This window comes from Equus przewalskii, chromosome 7 (assembly GCF_037783145.1).
Source record: "Equus przewalskii isolate Varuska chromosome 7, EquPr2, whole genome shotgun sequence".
NCBI classification, from domain to species: Eukaryota; Metazoa; Chordata; class Mammalia; order Perissodactyla; family Equidae; genus Equus; species Equus przewalskii.
In genome coordinates, this window is record NC_091837.1 from 45,437,903 (window position 1) to 45,462,184 (window position 24,282).

General features: G+C 42.5%; 1 protein-coding gene across 27 annotated transcripts in view; it reads right to left on the reverse strand.

Moving 5' to 3' along the window:
• Nucleotides 1–164: 164 nt before the first annotated feature.
• The window catches only part of DLGAP1 (DLG associated protein 1), an 843,303-nt gene continuing 819,185 nt past the window's right edge, over nucleotides 165–24,282 (reverse strand). For 24 of the 27 annotated variants that reach the window (XM_070629775.1, XM_070629776.1, XM_070629781.1 and 21 more), the window contains 3 exons: nucleotides 11,414–11,505; nucleotides 6,378–6,530; nucleotides 165–3,555 (listed from right to left, as the gene is read on the reverse strand). In XM_070629775.1, the coding sequence (XP_070485876.1) occupies nucleotides 3,346–3,555; nucleotides 6,378–6,530; nucleotides 11,414–11,505 (455 nt within the window). In that variant the 3' untranslated portion in view covers nucleotides 165–3,345. Of the gene's footprint in view, nucleotides 3,556–6,092; nucleotides 6,531–11,413; nucleotides 11,506–24,282 lie in introns of those variants that run through there. The other 3 variants (XM_070629796.1, XM_070629795.1, XM_070629797.1) reach the window with 3 other exon arrangements.

Consider the following 24,282-nt stretch of genomic DNA (forward strand, 5'->3'; position numbering starts at 1 on the left):
AGTACACAAGGTCCACCCACCTGCTCAGCAGTGACTAGCATATGTGTTGTTACAATGGATGTTAGAATGATACGCTTCTTAATTGCTTACTTATTCCCCCCAAAGACAATTACTTATACTTTAGAAGAAGCAGGACTCTGCAGTGAAAACACACAGACCTGAAAGCAGAGCATTAATTATTTTATTAATTTCTTCTTTTTACATTATGGGAAACATTCATCTATTTACAATTATTGTTTTGTCCACACACAATCTAGGTAAATAAGCCTATGAAATTCCAATTCATAAAGCCATAAAAATGTTCCCCACCCCTCCATCTGAAGGCTTTCAAATGAATCTTTTTTTTTTCCAAACCAAAATAATTTTTAAAAATTACATTTGGGAATTCAGATATGCTAGTGATTTACACTCCAGTTATTTAAAATATGCATCTAGACATGTTTTAAAAAAGAAATGGTAAATTCACAAGGATAAGGCTTAAATTAAAGTGGTAATGCACAGTAAAACATTAAGGAAACATCTATAAATAACAGAAATATATTACAAATAAATTAGTTCTATTTACCATTTCAAATATTAAAAATCTTTAATCCATTTCTTCATCTCTCTTTACAAAAAGGTTATGTGAATTGTATGGAAACATCTGCAAAAAATATAATAAATACTTAATTTCTTTGAACGTTTTTTGATGTGGGAGACAAACTTCTTTTGTAATCCCCCCCCCCCAAGAAAATGCCTTTATACCAAAGTTAAACAAAATAAGTAATTTTTCAGGGTACATACATTTTCCATTATGAACTAAAAAACATTTCTACAAATTACATCAAAAAGAACAATGTAACAAAGGTTATGCTCATGGATGTCAGTTTAAGGGGGCAAGTGGTTAACAAGCAGCTTTATGAGGGGTCATGTTTTAACATCAATAATTAGCTTTTTATAAAGTGTTTGTACAATTTGTGTTTTTAAGGAAGGCAAAGGTCACGATGCCTGTAGGCATTCAGCTAAAAGATTTAAAATTCTTACCAAAAATAGCTTATGAATATACAAATACCATTCACATAGACAAGATAAATAGGCCTTTTCTTGTCTCTCTTTAAAATATCCTGGGCTAAACCAGTTTCCAAAGAAAATATCATAGGATGATCTTGAATTGTATTAGAAATCTATTTCTTAATCCAAATCTTATCTCTACCTCAGGGCACAGAGCTGTAGTTGGGAACACGGGTCTTCAAATGGATGCTGCTTCCTTTACATTAATCTGGGAGTTCCAAGTCATTTTCAGGATGGAATGGACCATAGGCTACCCAAAGTGGCAGTTGGCCTTACTTGACGCAAACTTTGTATGACCTTCCATTGTTGCTACAAAGTAAAGGAAAGGTGTATTCTTCTTAAAATCAGCAATATTGGAAGCTCAAAATCTCCATATGCTCCAATTTTACAAAGCACCCAAGGTGCTCTGTACACCCTAGTTAAAAGTTGGTTGGTTGGTTTTTAAATGAGTTAGTAGCCCTTTTCTGGTAAACCACAGCAGTAAACATTTGTGCCCTGTTTATAAAGATAGCTCAAAGCATCAATGGCTCTGAGAGGTAGCGAATTCTCTAGTGGTTTTAGAATATGTCCATGAAAATATTGTTGCCAGAACCCATCACCTCTCTTAATTTCATAAATAAAATTAAATTAGCACCTGGCTATGAGAGTGTATTTTTTAAAAAGTTTCTCTGGTGCAAGCATATTTGATGTATGCTTTTAAAAGTCTTTCATTTTTTAATGGTAATTTCTAATGCTTTAGGGTGGGAGCAGGACATAAAATGCCAGTGATACTTTAAGATCACCACATTCTAAATGTTTAAACTGCTACGAGTAAGGGCATTTAAAGATAACTTCAGCTAGATGCAAAGTGCATACTGCCCATCCATCACAGCTCAAAATGGAAAGCAACATTCTCTGCCAAAAGCCTGGGTTTCTTTCAGTGTTTATGAATCATGACTTTCCCCCCCCTCTTGGATGCTGAACCTCGTGGATTGCAGATCAAATTTCTTCTCTCACTACCTGGGACCTCAAGATGAGTGGCAGCTCTTTGCAACGAGGCAGCATGTCTATTGGGATAGGAAACTTACTTGATCGGTTTGACATAAGACAAAAACCCTTATGCTGGGGAATGATAGGACTCTGTGCAGTCGAGAGAAGACTAAAGGAGAAAATATGTCTGCAGTGTCAACTACTGGGTTAAAACAGACAAATGTGTAGCATTCAAAAGGATGATAGGAAAATCCAAACTTTTCTCTGACAACAGCCTGGCTGCCATTTACAGCACTTCACAAGCAGATGTGTACTTATATATGTGTAATTAGGTAGGCCCCCCAGGATGGACACTAACAAATGAACAGAACCAACAGTTTCCCCTTTAAAGACCCCCCCCACCACCACAATATAATATACATAGTACAAGAAAAGTTGGTAAAACATTTCAGGTCTAAATTTTCTTAATAATAGGACAAAAAAAAAATCCCTTTTGTAAAAGTATCTTAAACTATCAGCGCTTCCTTTGCCTGGCCTTTCTTCACGTTATTGCCTTTCAGAATAGATTAATTTCCCTGAAAGATCGAATTTACAATCTTCTGCTGATTGAGACATCTGAAGCAGGCATTGATGAGACAACAGTGAGGCAGTTTGTGCAGCTGTGAGTGGAGCAGGTACCCCAGCACCCGCAGATTTCCCTTCCCCCTTTCCCACTACACATCCAGGTCCCCCACCGCCAGCCCATCTCCGATCCCTCTCGGTTTGTCACTCACTGATTCCGAGAGATCGCGTGATTTCTGAGGTTGGAAATAAAGTGCTCCATCTGCTTTACAAAATAATAACCGTTTAGGGGAAATAAAGGGACTCGGAGCCCTAGTTTCTTTCACGTGGAAGACGGTTAAGTCCCAAAGGATCACCCTGTGATAGTGGATTTCTGAAATACTCTATGGTTTGATATTGCTGAGCTCTAGGGACAGACTAGCTGGAGAGAACTGAGGATGGTGGGGGACCTAACAGGGCCATTTCTACACAGGTGGGCTTGGTTTTGCCACGAAAAGAAAGGGTTGGCTATCCGGATGAGGCAGGGTGACGCATCAGTACAGGTGGCGAAGCTCGGTGAAGAACATGGGCAAACGGGTCCGGGCAGCAGAGGTTACTGGGGGACGGCTCCTGCAAGATCGACAACTACACCGCGACAGTGGAAGTCACTGAGCTCAGAAACAGACGGGCTCGGAGGGCGAGGTGGGGAGGGAGGAGGAAGAGGAGGAGGGGAGGACAGATACTTGGCGGCGACGCCGCGGGCTGCGCGCGGCGCGGCCCGGCGCCTCAGAGCCGGGTCTGCGCCTCGGGGATGTAGATCTCGATGCTCTCGGCGCTCTCGGTGGCCGAGTTCTGGCGGACGGACGCGGCGCGCTTGGCGGCCATCAGGCGCTTGCGGGCCTCCTGGCGCTGCGAGCTCTCCAGCGAGCGCTCCCGGATCAGCGGCGCGGGGCCCTTCGCCGGCTTCTTTGGCACTGGAGGAGGGGCCCTTCTCTCCTGATCAAAGCAGAAGGTTCAGGACATTACACAGCTTCTCAGGACAAGCTTGGGAAAAACTGGGATAGGTCAGTAGTTAGAACACATTTTTTTTTTTTTTAACCTAAGGGTAGTTAATTTTGATCTGCACCTTGTATATATTTTTTTTCTTCATTATTCTGGCTTGGGTATTCAAAAGATGCAGAAAACAAAAAATACCGGTAAGCTTAAGGCCAAGAGTAAGGCTGGATTGCAGAGCTGGGTGTCTCCAAGGGAAGGATGTGGGTATTTAAAATGCCCCCTGCTGAAAGGGTGCGGCTCCCAGCACATTTAGTGTGGTTCTCTCTGGAGGCTCCAGACTCTTCCCGGTGCCAGAGATGGGAAAGGATGGCAGCGGCAGCGGCAGCATCTTAGAACTCTGCATCCCTTCTAAGAAGGCAAGGCAGCGGGTGCGAGCGTGGTTCAGTTTAAAAACATCACCGCCCTCTCCCCGAGCCCACCCAAACCTAAATAACCAAATGAGGAAGAAGAGATCTTAAGACTGCGTTCTTTAGCTTTGTTGATGACACAGTGAGTAATACCCGTTTGCACATCACACACAAACACACAGCGAGATACTTTCCAGGGTCACCCTGGAGGGAGGCCACTGACAGTTCCTACACTCGGGGGTGGAGTCAGTTCCAATATGGCTCGGAAAACATCCTGTTGGGACATCACTCCTTAGAGGCCTCAGGATGACTATGGTGGCCCAGAAGGCAATTCCAATCACAGGGACAGGCACTGTGCCGTGAAAATTAACACAGGACTGAAAGAGGTCATCCTCCTTAGCAGCAGCAAACCGTAAAACGGTTAGATATTTTTAAATGCCACTGCAAAACCAAAAGCCATTTATCACTTGGGCCGCAGACGGTGGGAGGCGGGAGGCCGAGGTGGGGAGGCCGCGTGTTGGGTGGTAGGAGTGCCAGGGGAAAGAATGGGATCTAAACCACAAAGGAGTTTTAGGAAAAGGATGGTGGGCTTTCAGGCTGTGAAAAGGTCCACGTGAATCTGATGTTTTCATTTTTAATAAAATACCTTCAATTTTCATAAAATTAAATGTGAAAATTATCTTAAAATATGGGTTCTACTACTCTCCAAAGGGCACCCTTTGTGTGGAACGCTCATGCTCATCACTGCAGCTCCTCCTTGCTTGGCGGGTGAAGTGCCCAGCTAAACTTAATGACATTGGAGTTGCCCTCAGGCTGTTTAAGGTGGAGTCTGTGTGGCCCAGCGGACAGAAAAAGAAACTACAGAGTACAAACAGTATTCTGCCAACTCTGCTTGTGCTTCTTCACTTTTTCCCTCAAGTTCAGGGAGTGATGAAAAGCTCAGATCATAGACAAAGTGTATAAAAATTGAGAAATCAAGTTAACTAATGACTTACTGTGTAAATCTCAATAGACTACATATATCAATGCTTCTTAGCATCACAACTTTTGGACATTTTAAATCTTCATTCATGGGTAACTTAGTGGATATTTTTTAAAGTATGAATATTGGAAACTTTTTAGTCATATCTTCCTTTCCTTGTACATTTTCTAAATAATAGTATTTTTTTTTAAATCAATGAACGAGAAATTAGATGGATCCACTCTAGCAACTAAATTACCAGTATGTATGTACATCTGTAGTGTTTTCTTAAAATAAGAGCAATTTAAAAGCTTATTAGCAGAAAGTTTTAAACACATATTAAAGAAAACTAGATTGAGTGCAAATGTTTGGCTTCCCAAGTTAGAGGCCACACGTACATCGATGGTTCTCTTTCACGCTTAACACTAAAACCCCCAGGTTGATGGTGACAGAATTGGAGATGAGGGACAATGACGACAGCCCTCCTGTTGAATACGCACCGTCGTTTGTGACTGGATTTCTCCAGGGAGCCCACTGACCCCAAGAACCCTGATACTATGATGGGAAGAGCAGAATGGATTGGATTGTTGTCAGCTCTCCGATAGGTCAGGAGATCCAAAAAGGGCAAGGCCACCAGTGCTTCATGGGAATAGCCAGGCCTAATTTTTAGAAGTTGAGTCTCTTGGAACTATTTAACCCCAGGCCATAGGAAAGCAAAGGGTTAAAAAAGTTATTCAGGACAGGCCAGCCCAGGGCGGGGACACTGGATACCCTTGTGAGCCTGATGGAACCACATAATCAAATGTGAAAATTGCAGTTTATTAATTAAAGTAAAAGAATTTGAGTCTTTATTTCTAAACTGTTGCATGAGGAACCCAGTGAGCAATATACCCCAAGGCAAATCAACCAAAAGTAAAACTCTTTAAAAAAAATCCCAACATTTATGATTACTGTGAAGCTTTATGATGTGTATTTTTAAACTTGAACAACAGTGGTTTCTTTATTACTATATTTATGAAATGATTATCAGAGTCAGTTAGTTTTCAGGGTTTCCTATTTTTCTTGGGAACACATCCTAGGGGTGTAAGGAAGTTGAACTCTGGCTCTATGTAATCATGCACTGAAGATGTCATTTATTTTAGTTTAAAAAGCAAAATGGAGGCAGTTCCTTCCAGTGACTAAAATGGTTTAACTTAAAGTTTAATTAACAAAAAAAGCCACATTCCCATTTTCCAATTCACAAAGACAGGTTTTTCTTTAAAAATATGCCTGAAACATATTACAGATAATATCCCAAATGATTACTATGTAAACATTGTCATTACAATGAAATTAATATGATATCAGCTCCATTTCACATTGTAAACAGCAAGACTGAATGAAGAAGCCTATTTAGACTGTCCAGTGTTTGTGCAGGTTTTTAAATGAACCATACAAAATCTACATTGTTCTACCTTCTTGTCAAGAGGATCCATCTGTTTCCAATTATTGGCCTTTAACTGATGAAGTTCATCAAATTTCATACTAATATTTTCTATGGACAACTGCAGCATGTCCCAGAACCCCGCCAAATCCTGGGAAGTGGGCCTTGGATGAGCATTGGGATTCTGTACAAGAGAAAGAAAAACATTCATGCTTTAGAGGCGATCTGTGACAAGAAGCACAGGACCAAAGTGGTATTTTCACATATTTCAAATAATATAAACAGGATGAGTTCCTTTCGGTTTTCAGACAAGTGATAAAAGTGAGGCTACAAATGGTAATTTTATTTATTTCTTTTAAATTTTATATATATATATATTCACCTTTATTAAGGAATAACTGACAAAATTGTAAGATATTTAAAGTGTACAATGTGATTATTTGATATATGCATACATTGTGAAAGGACTCCTTCCATTGAGTTAATTAACACATCCAGCACCTCACATATTTATCTTTTTGTGTGTGTGTGAGAACATTTAAGTTCTACCCTCTTAGCAAATTTCAGTTAGAGAATACAGTGTTATCAACTATCGTCACCATATTGTATATTAGATATCAGACCTTATTCATCTTATAACTGAAAATTTGTACCTTTTACCCACCTCTCCCTATTTCCCCCACCTCTGAAGCCCTGGCAACCACTTTTCTACTCTCTCTTTCTATGAGTATGACTTTTTTTTAAAGATTCCACTACAAATGTTCATTTGTACACTCATCCAACTGAGTCACTGATTCTCAAACGTCAATGTTGTAAAACTCTTCTTTTGTAATATATCTGTCAATATGATATGAGTTAGAGTCTAAACACTTGAAAAATCCAGAATGTATGATCTCCAGCAAGACACATTTAAAATATCATATTTAAATGAAAATACCATTAAAAAAACACAGTATATTATTATGGAGTTGGTATTTGATGCCATGCCATCCAACTTACTCAGACAACAGATAAGGAATCTAAAATAAGATTCACTTTAATATTCATGTTGAGTGAAATAGGGTAAACAGATGATGAGTAATAAGATAATTGGATTTTCAAAGTACTGTGTGTTTAACCATCAAGATGTTACCAATATAGGAAGTCATTTTATCATATAAGTACTTTGACAAAATCATTTGGAAATAGTTTTAAACTGACCATAAAATAATATAGCAAATGTGAGAACACATATCTATATATACACTTAGATGTCTATAATGACCCATTTGCTAGATAATATTAAACATTCGTTGGTGTTTAAGGATTGACTTTTTTTGCTCCAATCCACATATCCCTGACAAGTACTAGAAAGTATGAACCTCTATTTTATAGGATCTAAGACAGAAAAAACGTAACTAAGAAATTGAAGGTGTCACGCTCATTGTTAATCACCACTACAACAATAGCTAAAGGCATTCAAGGTTGGATGGGTGGGAGCTTCCACATGTCAGAGGTACCCAGCTGGGATCAGTCTTGGTTACCTCTGGGTATTCCAGGCAATTGGATAGACTGAAACCCATGCCAGTTTGCTAGTAGAAACTAGAGGCCAGTTTGTACTTTTAAAATCAACCCCTATAAAAAATGATACATCAGGGGCTGGCCCCATGGCCGAGTGGTTAAGTTCGCGCGCTCCGCTGCAGGCAGCCCGGTGTTTCTTTGGTTTGAATCCTGGGCGTGGACATGGCACTGCTCATCAAACCATGCTGAGGTAGCGTCCCACATGCTGTAACTAGAAGGACCCACAACGAAGAATATACAACTATGTACTAGGGGGCTTTGGGGAGAAAAAGGAAAAAAATAAAATCTTAAAAAAAAAAATGATACCATCAGATTTTCAGAAAGTGCAAGGTCAGTGACCATCAAAGTTAACAGGTTGGAAAGAACTGTTTAGCCCTTTGATGGACTAGCATTATTGGTTTGGCTTTAAAATAAACATAAGTAAAGATGTACTTATAAACTTACACTTCTAAAACTACCCATAGTTCTCAAATTCATTGGAAGAAGTAAATTCTAAAGTTTGTATTTGGTTAAGTACTAAACTCTATTCTAATGACACGAATTAATGAAAGGGCTTCTCTCTAGTATTTTGATTTAGTAAATTAAAAAAAGCTTCTCAATATCTAGGTACAGAATAGACAGATAATAGCTTTGACAAAGTACCTCTCACATGGAGTTTTATGATCTCACAATATATTTCCTTATGTTATTGGTAACTAAAAACTAAATTGCTCATATTTTGGAGTCCACTAAAGTCTTTTACGTCACAAGCCCTATTGGCTAAACTGTTTCAGTGTACCAGTGCATGAAATGATAGATCAGTAGGCCCAAAGAGTTTGTTTAATTCTGTATCATAGGCAATTTGCTTCCTCCTCACCAAGAATCTCTTTGCCCCCATGTCATTAAGGGGATGGATGGAAGAGCAGAGAGAACGAGCTTAGGCACTCGGCCAGTCTCAGAATCAGGGGGTCATGTGACATCCCATGCATAGGAAGGAGCTGTAGCACTTGCCTCAGTCTGAACAAGACCACTTGGAGGTCAGAGGTGGTGGAGGGTATAGTAGGATGAGGAGGAATGGGTTCCTTGGTTTAGTTTTGTTGGAAAAAGTTAATTTTCATCCATGTATTCTGTGCCTGAGAGTCTAGTCTGAGATAATGTGCAAGTGTTTTCAAATGTTCTCCTCCTCAGAGTAAGAAGTCAAGACAGGAGAGCTGAGTCTGGTTGTGAGCAATCGTAGTGCCACTTTTATGCAGCTTTTAAACCTAAGCAATGCCACCACCAGGCCACTGTACTTCCTGCTGCAGAGGAGGCAGAGCTGACTGTTCAGCCCCATGTCTCTCTATGAGGGTAAGGAGTGGAACTCAAATCCGGAGGTGGGGCAGGATTTACAGGGAGTGAGGTCACACAGACTGGGATTTGAATCTTGGTTCTGCCTCTTACCATGTGGCCCTGGCCAAGTCACTTAGCCTTTCCATGTCCATTTTCCTCAGCAGTAAAACGGTCATAAAAATCATGTTACTGTCTGCTCCACAGTGTTGCTTTGAGGATTTAACCACATCATAAATCTAAAGCTGTTAGCATAGCGTCTGGCACATAGTGGGCTCTTGACCTTCCCTTCTGGGGCGTGGCTGGACCAGCCATCAATGGCCCTCTGCCCTCAGTGCAGTTCTGCTTCAGTCTGCCTCTGACATGCTGCTCACATTTTGCCACCTACGTTCCTCCAGTGGCCAAGGACTGTGAGCCCATAAGGAGTTAGGAAACGTCAAAAGCTAGCTCTAACAAGGTTAATCTTTCCTAGAAGTCTGCAAAATTTTCAAAATGTTTTGTCTGCAATTTCATCTTCAAAATCTCCACAATATTTGCATTCTACTTCATAATATCCCTGCTCGTTACATAATTCTTTGAAAAAGTGTTCTGTGTCTGCCCTGTTACTTGTACATATTGGCCCCCACAAGTATCTCTTGGCTGGTTTCAGAAATATGGCTTTATATGAACTTTCTTACATTTACGGAACAAAGAATCATGTTAATTAAGATCTGTGACACAGGAGCAAACTTACAAATTAGCAGGAATTCTGCACCTGGCACACAGTGAAACTCAAGAAAATAGTTGTTGAATTCACTTGTAATACATTTACTAATATATACAATCTCATAATCTGGAATAGAATTTCAGAGAGGGTGCAAGAAGGGTCAGGTAGTTTTGGTGACGGAGGGGAAAACAAACAATAGATGTGGGGGGTGGCTGTGAGGGAGAGGGAAAGGATAGCCCCACAGGAGGTTTCAGAAAGAAAAGCCTGGCGATGACGGAGGGAGAGCTCCAGCTTTTGCATGCTTTCTCTTTTCTCTTGGTTGAACCCTGTCTAGATGAGTCCCGTTCAGTCTATCTTTGTCTTTGTTAACAAGAAGATATAGTTAAAACTCTAAAATCATAGTCTAGGTGAATTAGATTGCAAGTATTCATGTTTTTACTTGCCACAAGATAAACAGGTTGCTTTTCATTTTCTTTATTTTAGATCCAGCTTGACCAACAATTGACCAATAAAAGCTATTCTCGTGGAGTGACACTTGAGAGATAGTAGCAGTTTTTTGTTTTTTGGGTTTTTTTTTGAGGAAGATTAGCCCTGAGCTAACTACAGCCAGTCCTCCTCTTTTTTGCTGAGGAAGCCTGGCCCTGAGCTAACATCCGCCCATCTTCCTCTACTTTATATGTGGGACGCCTACCACAGCATGGCGTGCCAAGCGGTGCCATGTCCATCCTGGCATCCAAACCGGCGAACTCCGGGCCACCAAGAAGTGGAATGTGGGAACTTAACTGCTGTGCCACCGGGCCGGTCCCTAGTAGCAGTTTTTTTTTAAAAAAGGCATATGTGAGTAAGCTCTTGGCCTTGTATTTTGCAGTCAGTTTTAAACACATTGTTGATGCAAGTGCTTTTATCTCTTTGTTTTGCTTTATTTTGTTTTTGTATGTCCAAGAAGAATGAATTATTCATTTGTCTCAGGGAGATCAAATCTATACTTTCTGATGCCCTCTACCTCTGTCTTTTGAGTTAAAACAGAGAACTCTGATGAGGAAATAGGCCCTGCTGGCTATTTCAGAAAGAAAATCATTATCTAAAATGCTTTTCTGTAATATTATTTTTGAAATATCAGGCTGCTCCCTATTTTGGTAAGAATAATGAAATCAGAGAGGCCATGTGAAAGCCAGGAAATGGGAAAATTTTCAGTTACCAAAAAAGCAGGAAATGGAGTTTTAACTTGACTGGAGTTTTTTCTTCTAGGATTATTTAAGTATAAAATAAATATTTTTAATTTTAAGAATAGCAGGAAATAAGACTCATCACTTAATAGAGAAATACACTCTATTCCAGAAATAGAGAAATAGAAAAAACACTGTATTCCAGGTGAGAGAGTCCAATGGGCCTTGACTTGGTCCAAAATCAGTTTTACTTTAGTCGGTCCAGTCTTGACAACACGTTCTTCTCATGGTTCTAGCAGGGAAATGGCAGTGATGGGGAATGGTACCTACCAGGTTTTCTTCACACAGTTCTCTGAACTGGTAGAATTTCTGCGCCATGAGAAGTTGGGCACTGCCCACTGCAGTTCGGATCTTCCCTAGGACTGAAAAGAGCAAACACACAAGAAGTTTACACATTCTGTCTCATTGTTGAGTCTGGGAAAGCAAAGAGGAAGTTATGCTGTCATAATTAGGGAAGACAGTATGCATCCTGCACGCGCACACGCACACAGCCCAATCACGATCGTTACTCTGTTGGTCTATGCAACAGAGGCTCCCGGGTTAAAGCACAGAATCAACTTGGAAAAAAATACATGCTCGTCATGCATATTTCCTAGGAATAACGGAGTTTTCCATCACAGTCCTGGATGTTACCAAGAGAAGAGGCAAAGAGAGTTTTTTCCCTATTACTACAAGGATGAATTTGAAGTGTTTACCAGTATGGTTATGGATTTATTGGTGTCAGCAATCACGGTCTGCTAGCTTGTTTTTCTAATCCAAATCCAGATACAAGGAAGCAGTCCTAACGTGGAAGGGGATCTCTTGGCACTCACCATATCCCATCCACAGCCTTCATTATTTTTCCGGAGCTCAGCCACTGGTTACTGTCAGGAAAAAGCCATGGCCAGTTGAAAGATTTTTCTAAGGAGTGAACATTTTCCACCTGTTGCCTAGGGAACACCAGCACTGTCACAGCTTTTCCACTCCACAGACCAATTTTATTGTTAATATAGGTTTAATTCCCTATGCACTGTGCTGAAAAATCTTCTCCTTTGCAAGCTACTTCTTGCCTTCCGTGCAGTCTAAGGCAAGAACGTTTCAACTGATGGGCGTGCCGAGACGGGGCGGAGCCGCTCTGCACAGGGTTGTCCTGAGGTCTGCATTGTCCCAAAGGCTCTCCCTCCACCCGGTGGGGACTGGGGCCCAGCTGCACTGCTGGAGCCCTGCCACCAGGCAGTTCTCAACCCGACCTGCCTGTCAGGAAGGAAGGGGAGAAGGTGCCCTGTTGGCCCCTTCCCTGCCCACATAGAAACCAGAGATGGAGACTTCTCAGAATTGCGCTTGCCCTGTTTTGAAACCTTCTTGGGAGGCACATGACGGGATTGAAGCAATGTTTTTGCTGTTGTTGTTTTGCTCTGAATTTATAGATCCTGAGACTCAGAGCGGAATTAGGTCTCCTTTTCTTGACCTCATTCCCCGCAAAGTCTGAGGAGAAGAAAACAAAAGAAAAAGGAACTTCATTTTGGCACAGGGTTTTCTAGTAATTTGCTTCTCTGTTTAACTGCTAGGCTAGATCATGGTTTCTGATGCACATGATACCCAGGAAGTGCTCCAGCACTTCAGCCTTCCCACAGCTGTAACTCAGGGCATTCACGAACTCTCTACCATGTCACGAGTCACACCAAACAGCTGCAGGGCAGACATTTGCCTCCTCAGTGATAGCGAGGGATCCCCCTTGACAGCCATCTGGCAGCAAGTCCTCAGGCCTAGGTTTTTACTTTTTTCCAATCTGCTTTTAAAATCTTTTGGGATGGGTATCCGTTACCTGTTTAACAGATCAATCAGTTGTGTGAGGCCTCCTCTCTCTATCACAACACCCCTGAAGCAGAAAGGACGCCATATGGAGACACAGTTGTTCTGGAAGCAGGCCCTACGTGGGCTGAGGGTTCTGGCTCCAACACTTACCAGCCACTGCCTGGGACAGGTCACTTGATTTCTGTTTTCTCGTATGTAAAATGGGGCTAATGGTACCTATTTGTAGGATTATTGTGAGGGATTCCACAAATATTTATTAAGGGCATAATGTGCCAGGCACTGTCCTGGATGAATATGACACAGTGACAAGCAAGACAAAGGCTTGCCCTCATGGATTACATTCTGGTGAGGGACAGCAGGTGAGACTGAGGTCAAACATCCAAACATAGATATAAATGTTCGGGACTGGCTAGATTACTTGGCTTGGGCCAGATGGGACCGAGCAGGATTGAGCAATTCAAAGGACAGTGAATTCTTTAAACGGTTGTTAGAGAACATTCTGTGATATTGCTCTCTCTTCTAAGAAATGGAAAACAAACAAACAAAAAACAAGGTTTGAGGTGGTATCAGTTGCAATATGAAAACTGGCTCTAGACTAAGCAGTTCGTTTCATTTGAAAAATGCCATTGCCTTTTTATTTGGAAAAAAATTAAAATACATGAAAGTACAAAGGGTGAGATAGCAAACATCTATGTACGTGCTCTCCCCCAAAGGAATGAATGCCAATTTTTTAAAAATTTGCTTCCAAAGTTTTTTTTCTTTTTTCCTCTCTCTCTCTCCATTGAAATGAAAGCCTACAGATAAAATATATGTTCTCCACTTCTGTCCCATTTGCCTCCCTCCCCAGAGGAAACCACTGGACTGGACAATGAAAATTTTAGACTCATCCCTGAGTTTATGAAGGTTTCTTCCCTGGTCCTAGAAAGGTGACAGCTAAGGGCCTTCTCGAGTGCAAACAAGAGAACGTTTGCCAGGGCAATCTCACTAGGACAGTTGAGACCCCACGGCCTGGAGCAGCAGACTTTCTGAAAGTTAGAATGCGAGGTCTTAAGGCTTGGTGGGTCCCGGAGGAAGATGTGCTTCTGGGGTTCTGTTTAATTGGTTTCCTTCACATTCTGGTCCATATAGTCTTTCCAGATTGTTCAACCCAAATGTAGTTGACAGTTTTTACCATCTTCTCCCTTAGGACACATTCAGTGCATCTTCCAGAATAATGATCTCTACTGTATCCCCCCATGCATGCCTTTTAACCATGATTCATACCATATATTGTGTAATATTTAATCATATTATAGGTCTTGTTTTGTCGTGCCACTCTTTTTATATAGGTAAGTCTGGTCTCCCTAGGAGTCTTATAAGCACCCTGATAGTTAATTTTTTAGATCCTTTTCTCGCTTTCCTTTTCTCCACAGCTCCTTTGTTAGTCTGTTCCTCAGTGGAAGTACAAAACAACAACCGTAAACACTGTTGAACTAAATTCCTTCTGTTTAAGTGGGCACCTCTTTATTAACTTCCCCACTTATAATTCTAGAAACCTCTCAACTCACGATAGTTATGAGAGATCCTAACAGAGAGGGCAGGCCTGGGTTAGTTCACCACACAAAGCCAGGAAGATCTTTTGGAAAGCCGTCACTGTTTGGTTTTTGCAAAAGTCTGCCTATTTATAGTATTACCTTGTATTTCCAAGCACTTTCACATGTGCATCTAATTTGATCCTCACAGGACCCTGTGAGGCAGGGCAGATGTGATTTCACTTGAGAAAATTTGGACCTAACTAGGAAGTGCCTTCCTGGGGCCCACAGTGCCTGGACCTTGTCTTCTCACTCCTGATCCAGTTGTGATCTTTTCTCTCAACACTTACTGAAAATTGGGTCTGAATCTACTTAAGCGAAGCCATCTGAGGGTGATTTCTTCCCTTTATCAACACTTTCTAGCCAGAGTCAACAGATAGAAGGGGGGTGGCTGTGACAAGTCAATGGGGGAATTTGAAGAAGTTCAGCAAATTGGATCCCTGTCCCACATCAGGACGGGAGAGCAAAGCACATCTGGGCCAAATGATTATGGCAGAAAAGAATTCCAGCTGTGAAAAGAATGGAGGATCCAGGGATCACTTGAAAAAGATGGTGGGTGTAAGCTTCAGGTTTGGGGTTTTTTTTTTTTAAAGATTTTATTTTTCCTTTGTGTCCCCAAAGCCCCACAGTACATAGTTGTGTATTTTTAGTTGTGGGTCCTTCTAGTTGTGGCATGCCGCTTCAACATGGCCTGATGAGCAGTGCCATGTCGGGGCCCAGGATCCGAACCAGCGAAACCCTGGACCGCCGAAGCAGAGCGTGCGAACTTAACACTTGGCCATGGGGTCAGCCCCTGGTTTTTCTTTTAAAGATTATACATTATAATGAGGAGCAGAGAAAGACTATTTTGGTTGTGTGAGGAGATCTTTTATGAAAACTAATGATTTTAAATCTCCTGGTTGTATTCAATCAAAAACCCAGACATTTAGAAAAGAGCATACCTCCTCCCTCCCATTGACCCCCATGGGGTATGGCTTTTATTTTTGGAACAAGGATGTGGTATAAAAGGCACATAGGTGAAGAGAACCAACAATTCCTTTTAACCCTGCACGGGAATCCACGGCAAAGCTGCCTGGAGTTTCAGCGTGCTGCTGTAGCGGAATACAACAAAGACCATTTCCTCTATGGATATGCCTGACTTCTTGCTGAGTCAAAAATCAGTATTTCACATCCATAAGCATAGCTCTCTCCCCCTTTCTCTGCCATCGTGGTGTGTGCGGTTGACTTTGGGCCTCCCCAGTCTTCTCACAAAACTTTCAGGATTAAGTGATTCCCGGCCAAGAAACAAAAGCTGAATCATCCCATTCCCCAATGCACTTGAATGAAAACTAATAATAAAATCAGGTACAATTCCAACAGAAGACACGGGAGTAGAACCAGGCTGGGTCTACAAGGAATTGCACATGAGATAGTACACATATTTATGCTGTATCAAAGTCACTGGCATCTCACCATATCAAGCTGAAAACATCACTGATATCTCGACAGGTGGACATGTTTTATTGGGAAAATTACTTTTCTGTTTCTATGTTTCTGCACTAGTACGTTGGTTCAGTAATAAATGTTTGTGACCTTTTGTTTGAAAAAGAAACCGGGGCTGGCCCCATGGCCAAGTGGTTAAGTTCGTGCACTCTGCTTCGGCAGCCCAAGGCTTCGCCGGTTCTAATCTTGGGCTCGGACATGGCACCGCTCGTCAAGCCATGTTGAGGCAGCATCCCACATGCCACAACTAGAAGGACCCACAACTAAAAATACCATCTATGTAGACATATATCTTATACCCTCAATGGCGCTTCCCTGAAACCTGGACACTGCGTATCAATAGAGTGGAATATGTCTGGCGTCCCACCAGTGAAACTTACTGCAGTGGACATGCTGGGGGGAACGCTTCCCGGGCGCTGTCCAGGTAACCGTACTTCCCCTTGTATACTCCTTTTCCAGTCTAACTTCCTCTCTGTGTAATACACTGGAAAGAGCATAGGTCTTGGAGTCAGGAGTGCCACTCACCAGCTGCTGATCTTGGGAGAATTTATTGCACTCTCAGACTCTGTTTTCTGTATCTGTCAAATGACCATATTACTATCTTCATTGGATTGCTGATTATTTAATGAAATAATATATGAAAATTGTTATAACATTGCAGGAATTATAACTCCTATATTCTATTCACGTTCTTTAGTTGTTGGGCATTTACCTGGGAAACTAAAAGGTGGCATGATCCAAAACAGAGAATTATTTCTCCTGCTAATCTTCACACTCTGACCTCTTTCTCCAATAGAATGAAGTGACTGAAGGTCCTCTTTTTTGGTGGCTTTCATTCGGGCAGATTTAGACAAGAGTGTCAATGAGTAGGCGAACGATTTCTTTGGTCTGTACATACGAGGAATTCATAATTATTCAGGGGTCCAGATTTTCATGCCTCTCAGTATAGTCTGGCATAGTTGCCCCATCCATCAGAGCTAGAACAGTGGCTGCTTGGTGACAGAGATGCACAGAAGAGACAGGACCTTAACCAATGTTGGACACCTAGACCACCTAGCCAGAGCCTAGTGCGGAAAACAAACCCATTGCAAAATGAAAGGTTAGAACCCTCCTCATGGCAGCTGCTGCTATGGCAAAACAAGGTCCATCTTCAGGTGCAGAGTATGCCAGATAAATCCCACTAGCCTGGAGAGCTACAGTCCCACTCTATGTTCCAAACAGTGTTTAGCCATGTGGTTTAGCACCACTATAAACCCATGGTCTCCAAACTCAGCTGATCTGTCACTGCTGTTCATTAGTCCTTGGAGATGGTCTTCATTACCTCCCTCTCTGACCCTCCTCTCCTGACTCTTATTCACTCGCAACTCAATCCCTGCTCCCTCATCTTCAACAATAACTTTGCCTCCTATGAGATGAAGAAAATGGAGGGAGTCAGGCGTGAGTACTCTCAACATCCTGCCTCTCCTAATGCTTGTCCCACACTCAGCCCCCCTAAACCTCTAAAGAGTGCAGACGTTCTACAGGATGGGTGAGCAGCAGACCCTTCAGGTTATGTTGACAACAGCAGAGATGTCAGGGGCTGGGAGAGAGTTACTTACATTCATTCCTAATGTCATCTGCCCATGACCGTTAACAGTCCCCGTCCTAAAGACTCTTCTACATCCACTCTTCCCGTCCACCTGTGTCCCTGGCCTGATTCCCTCCTGGCTGCTCTGAGAACTTGCTCTGTGAGTCCCTCCCTCCCTCTGCAACCTCGGCCTCTCTGCCGGAGCATTCATTACACTAGATGCCTGGAAGCATCAAGTGTCTCTCATTTTATGGGGTGAAAAAATCCTCCCCAACCTCATGACCCCCTCTCGCTAATATAAAATTCTTCTTCTCCCCTGCCAGGGGCTGCATTGTGTCCTCTTCAAATCCATGTGGAAGTTCTAACCCCTAGTACCTCAGAATGTGACTGTATTTGAAGATAGGGCCTTTAAATCGGTAATTAACTTAAAAAGAAATCATTAGGGCAGGCCCAAACCCAGTATAACCCGGTGTCTTGGTAACAAGAGGAGATCAGGACACAGACGCACGCAGAGGAAAGACCAGCTGCAAGTCAAGGCGAGAGGCCTCAGAAGAAACCAATATCTTGATCTCAGACTTCCAGCCTCCAGAACTGTGAGAAAATAAATTTCCGTTGTTTAGGCCGCCGGGTCCATGGTGCTTTGTTAGGCAGCCCTGGCCGACTAACACGTTCCCTTAAATGCTCCATTCGGCCAAGGGTAGGACGCCTTTGCTCTCTCTCCTTCCTCCGCTCCCATCTGCCCCTCCACCCCCTGCAGTCTGCTCTTTCCTCACCCTCCTCACCTTCCTGGGTCTCTCTGCATTTGGCACAAGGGAAACTCAGCTCCCTTGGCTCCCGCAATATGCTCTCTGGCTCTGATGCTGCCTCCCTGCTCCTTAGGGACTTCTCTCTCACTCCACCTCATAAACGTTGAACACGAGTCAGTCCTGATCCCACTTCCTTACTCTCCTTGAGTGATCTCATCCCTTCTCTTGGTTTCAGCTGTTTTGCAAAATATGTTTCTGTTCCTCACATCTGTAACGCCGGTGTCCCAAGCCCCCCCCCACCCCTTCAGTGTAGCTGATCTTATCACCCGCTCAACACCTTGCATCTCCTCCAATCCACATTCCCCTCAGGATTCCCTAGTTGATTAGAGTTAGGGCTACAAGGCTCCATCACTCCATCCACAGCGTGAATATTCTCCTTCCCTTGTCAATCTTGGAGGTTTGGTTTCATTAAGGGAACTAGAGGGTCTTCTTATCTCATGTATTCCTATGCTTAGAACTTTTCCGTGGTTCCCTATCATCCATGGGATAAACACGAAACTGCCTTCGATGGCTTGCAGGCAAGGCCCACCTGTCCAGCCTTCGCTCTGCCCACCCCCTCAGTGCTCTGTACCCCCAGTTTCCCAAATTCAAAAGCCGCCTCTCTCCTCTGTGTCTTGGCTCAGGCTAACACAAAGCTGGGGATGCCTCCTGCCTTGGCGCCCACCCTGGCCCCTCCCACTGGTCAGGTGTACCTCCTCCAGGAAGCCCCTCTCCTTTCACCTCTCCGTCTGCAATCCTCCTCAGGTTCCCATGCTAGCTCCGTCTCTGCCCTTTCCGCATTCTTTCCAGAACAATCTATTTATATGTCTGACTTTCTAACCAGACCACAGCCTTTCGACTGTGCCCATGCAATTCCTGGTATCCTGTTGAAGCAGTAAATTTCAAAATTAAGTGACTCATCTACAAACTCTATGTTAACCAGGAAAATAAATTAACTGCAACATTCCAGGCCTTAAGCACTCTGATTCTTTAAGGTTTTACCTGGCCTCCCATCACTTTTTAAGTTATAGTCTTTACTACTTAATTAATATAGCCTTACTGGGCTGTTATTTCTCTTAGGTTTCTGTTTATAATGCTATTTGTGCTGACTTAGGCTGGACGGCCAAGCCATTTGGGATAAGTCGAACATGTTTGTGGGTGAATTAAACCTCCTTATCCTCAACTTTTGACTTTTTACTCCCCCCTCCCTTTTTTTTTTTTTAATGTTATAGACTTTAGGGGGAAAGGAGGAAAAAGGAATTTTAAAAAAGTGTATCCATCCACTTACTTTAAAATCATGTGGATTTGTCAGACCAAATCTGTGTGAATTCATCAAGTTGGGATTACCCATGTGGAGACATTTTTATTTACGAGTGTGTCCTCATGGAAAGGAATTTCTCCAACCAACTGCCCAGCTGCTTCTCAAACACATTTTTGACCCGGAGCTGCTGTCAAAAAAAGGTCGCCACAGAAAACACAGATCTGTTTCATTCCTGGCTGCCAGTGGCTGCTCTGCATTTAACAAGAGTGCTTTTTTTTATTTTAGGGATCTGAAACTTGGTGGCTAATGAATAAAGAATAGAATTCTCAAGGAGAAATTTTTCCCATAGACTAAACTCAGAGCTTCCCCAGGACTAAAACATAGGGAAAGACATTGTTTTGTTTGTAAAGAGAGAGTTTTCAAAAAGTCAGCTAATTTTACCTTTCCTCCCCCCAGTCCATACTCCAGGAGTCGTACTTATAAAAATGGTCATTCTTCAATCCATATCTCAATTACATCAGCTACGAAATAGTAACATCCTATTCGTTACATAGATTATACAGTTTTTGAGCCTTTGAAAGCTGAATCAAGTGAAATTAGATAACACTTCCCTTGGCAATGTGGAAGCAATACTGTGTTTGAAGTCCATTGCAATTATATTCCACAAAAATAGTTATCGTTAGAGAAAATGATCAGAGATCTTGCTCCATGAGTCAGTCCCTCTCTCTGCAACCTCCGCTCACCCCTGCAGTCTGGACTAACAGGAACAGCATCGGCCCAGGGAAAAGGAGATCTGTTCTCAGGCCTGGTTCTGCCTTCATGTTGCCACATCACTTCACCTCTCCATGCCTCAGCGCCCTCCTCGGCCTTGAGACCACTCCCAGTGAAACACACCCACAAAAGGATGCTCTGTAATGTCCTTCTGGTACCAACCCCTTCCTCTTTGTGCCCAGTGCTATGCAAAGCAAAATGAACTGAGCATTCTGGAAGGTTAAACAGAAGGCACATTACGCATGATTTCCTTTTCATTACTGCCGCTTCCGCTGTGGTCACTAATTTCAGGTTGGCCAGACCTTAAAAAAGAGACTATGTAGTATGCGTGTGTGTGTGAGTGTGCATGCTTGTGTGCGTGTATGTGTTTGTGTATGGGGGGTGGGGGCAAGGAGGGACCTTTTGAAGGTCACTTCAGAGGTAAGACGAGAACAAAACAGACAGGGGCTAGGATGCACCCACCTCGCCCACTTAGAAATACACAAGGCTTGAGGCAGGTGAACTGCAGAAATCGTCCAGTGCTCCTTTGCCTGCCACTCACTGTTTCATAGGCTGCAGAGACATGCCACAGGCGACACCGGGCAGAGCAAGCGGGGTGATCGCACCGATAGACGGTCACAATGATGACTGTGCACAGCTTCCGTAACTCAACCTGAAACCAGGCAAACCCCACTTCAGGTTTCACGACCAGCCCCACAGTTGCTGCCAAGGCTCACAAGCCTTCTGGGGGACTCAAGGCCAAGTTTCACTAACTTGGATGCTATTACCAGGCAAAATTACCACGCATTAATCTGCCTCCTGCACACGCTCTAGGTTTAGCAGTTTGTTTCAGATAAAACCTGAAAATTCCACATAGAAGTTGTCCACAATTCAGGAGGCAATGACAGATTTCCAAGTACAATCACCCAGTATTTCATCCCAGGGCCATTGAAACCCGAGCCTATGTTTTTAACCCGCAGTGGTAGAGTGCATTCCTGGTTAGAAGCATTCAGTTCCATCTGGTCATTTCATTCCGGTCAGATAATACCAGACGTATCTATGGAACATACAAGCCACTGTCAAATAGCACTGAGCCATCTCCCCGAGACAGCTGTTCCACACAAGGGCTTCATTGTCTGAGAAAAGCTTGTATCATTTTACTTCAAGTGCAACAAGCATTCTGTCAGCTGCCTGGCTTGGAGGAGACCTCGCTCACGGCGGATTTTCATTATTTTGTTATCAAGCCAAAAACCTACTATCAACTGTCAGGGAAGAAGGTTTAAAACAAGAAGCAAAGTCCTTGCTCTGTTTTTATTTCATCAGGGAAAATAATAGCTCCACACACCCAAAGAATTTATCGTCACACTTTTCAAAAGATAGCTCGAGCTTTCCAGGCGATTGTAAGCGCCTGTTCTCGTTCTGCCCTTCCTTACACACATTTATCCAGTTTCAGGTAAACCAGGGAAGTGTTGTACAGTCCTGGAGTGCCCAAAACAATATCCCTAGGAATATTATACAGTTATTATTAAACAACAGCCCTAGGAAGCAGTTCTCTGAATTAGGATAATGGCATCAAAAAATAATTGATGAGTGAATAATTATTTAAAATTGGATGGCTCTTTTCTTCTTCAACTCTCTAAGAGAGAAAGAGGATTGCAACCACCCCACACCCAAAATCTGCACCTCAACTTCCCAGGGAGCAAACAGGTTCTACTCTCACCTTCTTTTTTCCTTCCCCCATGGACACACTGTATTTTGAATTCAGGAAGATATTTAACAAAATAACTTATAGTTTTATAAGCATGCTGAGTAACTATGAACACGACAATAGGATGCTGGTTCCCACTCCTTCAGCTGCTCCAAGTTTTTTGGGGGGGGGGATTTTTGTGTATAAATATATGTTATGAGTTACTATTTTAACCATTTTTAAGTGTACAATTCAGAGGCATTAAGTATGTTCATCAAACATTTTTAAATATTTAAAAATTGGGATAATTCCGGTGTCCCACAAAATAAATTAAGCAAGTATGGTTAGAATCTTCCTTTCACATTCTCTATCCTATTTATCTTCCCGTGACAACTCTGAAGACGAGCCCTCCTGGGAGGGATCTGTCAAAGAGCTACCTTCCTGATGTGCCCTGAAGAGAGGTCTTCCTTGTATAGGATCCAAAGAACAGACAAGGTGGCTTGGCCAAGAGATAGATATATCTGTGCTTGATCTATTTATCAAAGCTATTTTTCTGGGCATACACAGATTTTTTTTTTTAAAAAGCTGGTTATTCAGAAATTGGCTACGCCTGCCAAACAGGATCGCCTCTCTTCCTTACCATCCCTCTTCTAAAAAAGAAGAGGGTGAAATGAGACCATTAGTAAAACAAAGGCCGTCTGCGACTCCAGGCCCAGTGATGAGAACAGAATTGTGGTTGCCAAGGTGCCAGGGGCAGATTGTATGGAGAGCTTTAGAGGACAGCACCAGGCGACACAGAAAGTATCATTATCTTGTCAAATGTTACTCATGTTGTATCTGTTCCATCAGACACTGCTGTGTTCTGTGACCTTGGACAAGATACTGCCAGAGAGCTGTTCTGAGGGCAAATAAAACACCACCTGTCAAAGTCACTAGCCCACTGCGGGGGGTATTGTAAGGACAAGACGAATATTCTTTCACGTGCTTATATTCTCCCTCCTTCCTGTGGAGGGCTGTTGCTACAGCTTTCTGGTCAGATTCTCCCTGATTTGGATTCCCCTTATTTCAAATCGGCGACTTTTTGACCTGGCGTATGATTTTCCCTCTGCACTGGTTAGAATTCGGGAATACTGGGAGATGGGAGTTCCTATTTTCTATCTCCCAGGGCATGAAAGAGAAAGAAAATCTTCAAGAGCTTGTAGAATGGAATCACATCCCAAAAGCTGGAAGGGACACTCGGGTTCATCTAGACTATCCAGGTGACCAACACACAAGTCCCTTCTCCTGTTTCTGGGGCAGGTGCTCATCAATCTCTGCCAAATCCTTGCTCTGATCAGAAGGGCTCACCACCCCACAAAGGAATGCCCCTTCTAGCTTTTGGCAACAGTCAGTGCTAGTTACTTATTGAGTATTTTGTAGCTACTTAGGAAGAAGGGTTTTGCTAAGTAAAATACTTTGTAAAGCAGAATTTCGAAAATATTTCCAGGACTCAATTACATATTCACTGATCCCCTATTATGTGCCAGGAACCATCAGGGGGCAGTGGATATAAAGATGAATGAGGCAAATAATTTCTGTCCTTAGAGAGCTCATTTTTCAGTGCAGGAGAGAGCTACGTAGATTACCATATAACAATGCTGGAAATACCTGAGAGGCAAAAGTACAGGCCATTATGGAAGCACCATGGAGACACTCCCAATTCAGCTTGAGGAGAGGCATTCTACAAAGACTTCTAGAAGGTGTGGCCCAAGCTAAGACTTGAAGGAAGAGCCATATTTTGTAGGCTAGATGGGCTTATGTGAATAAATGTTACTAATTTGCACTAGTTTTGTACAATTAAAAAAGCAACCATAAAGGGTATGTACCTCTAAACTTTGTATTCACAGTTTGATCTAAAGTTAAAAAATTACATTTTAAAAGTTAATAATTTGGATTTTTCACTATAGATCATTGGCTTTCAAACTGAATTCTAGGAACCCTAGGATATTTTTGTGTGGGGAGTGAGGTTTGTTAGGGATCTTGGTCCAGGGAGTGGTAGAGGCTGAGAAGACAGGACCCCAGGCCCTCCCCAAAAGAGCTTCATTGTCCCTCCTGTTACATTTATTCGTGTTGAGAGTAATTTTTTTTTTAAATTAGAAAATGGGGTTCTGATATTAAAGTATGTTTCAGTCTACAAGGGGAGACCAACTTCCCAAAGAAGCAGGTTTCTTGCATACTCTCCAACCAAGACTAATTCACTCAG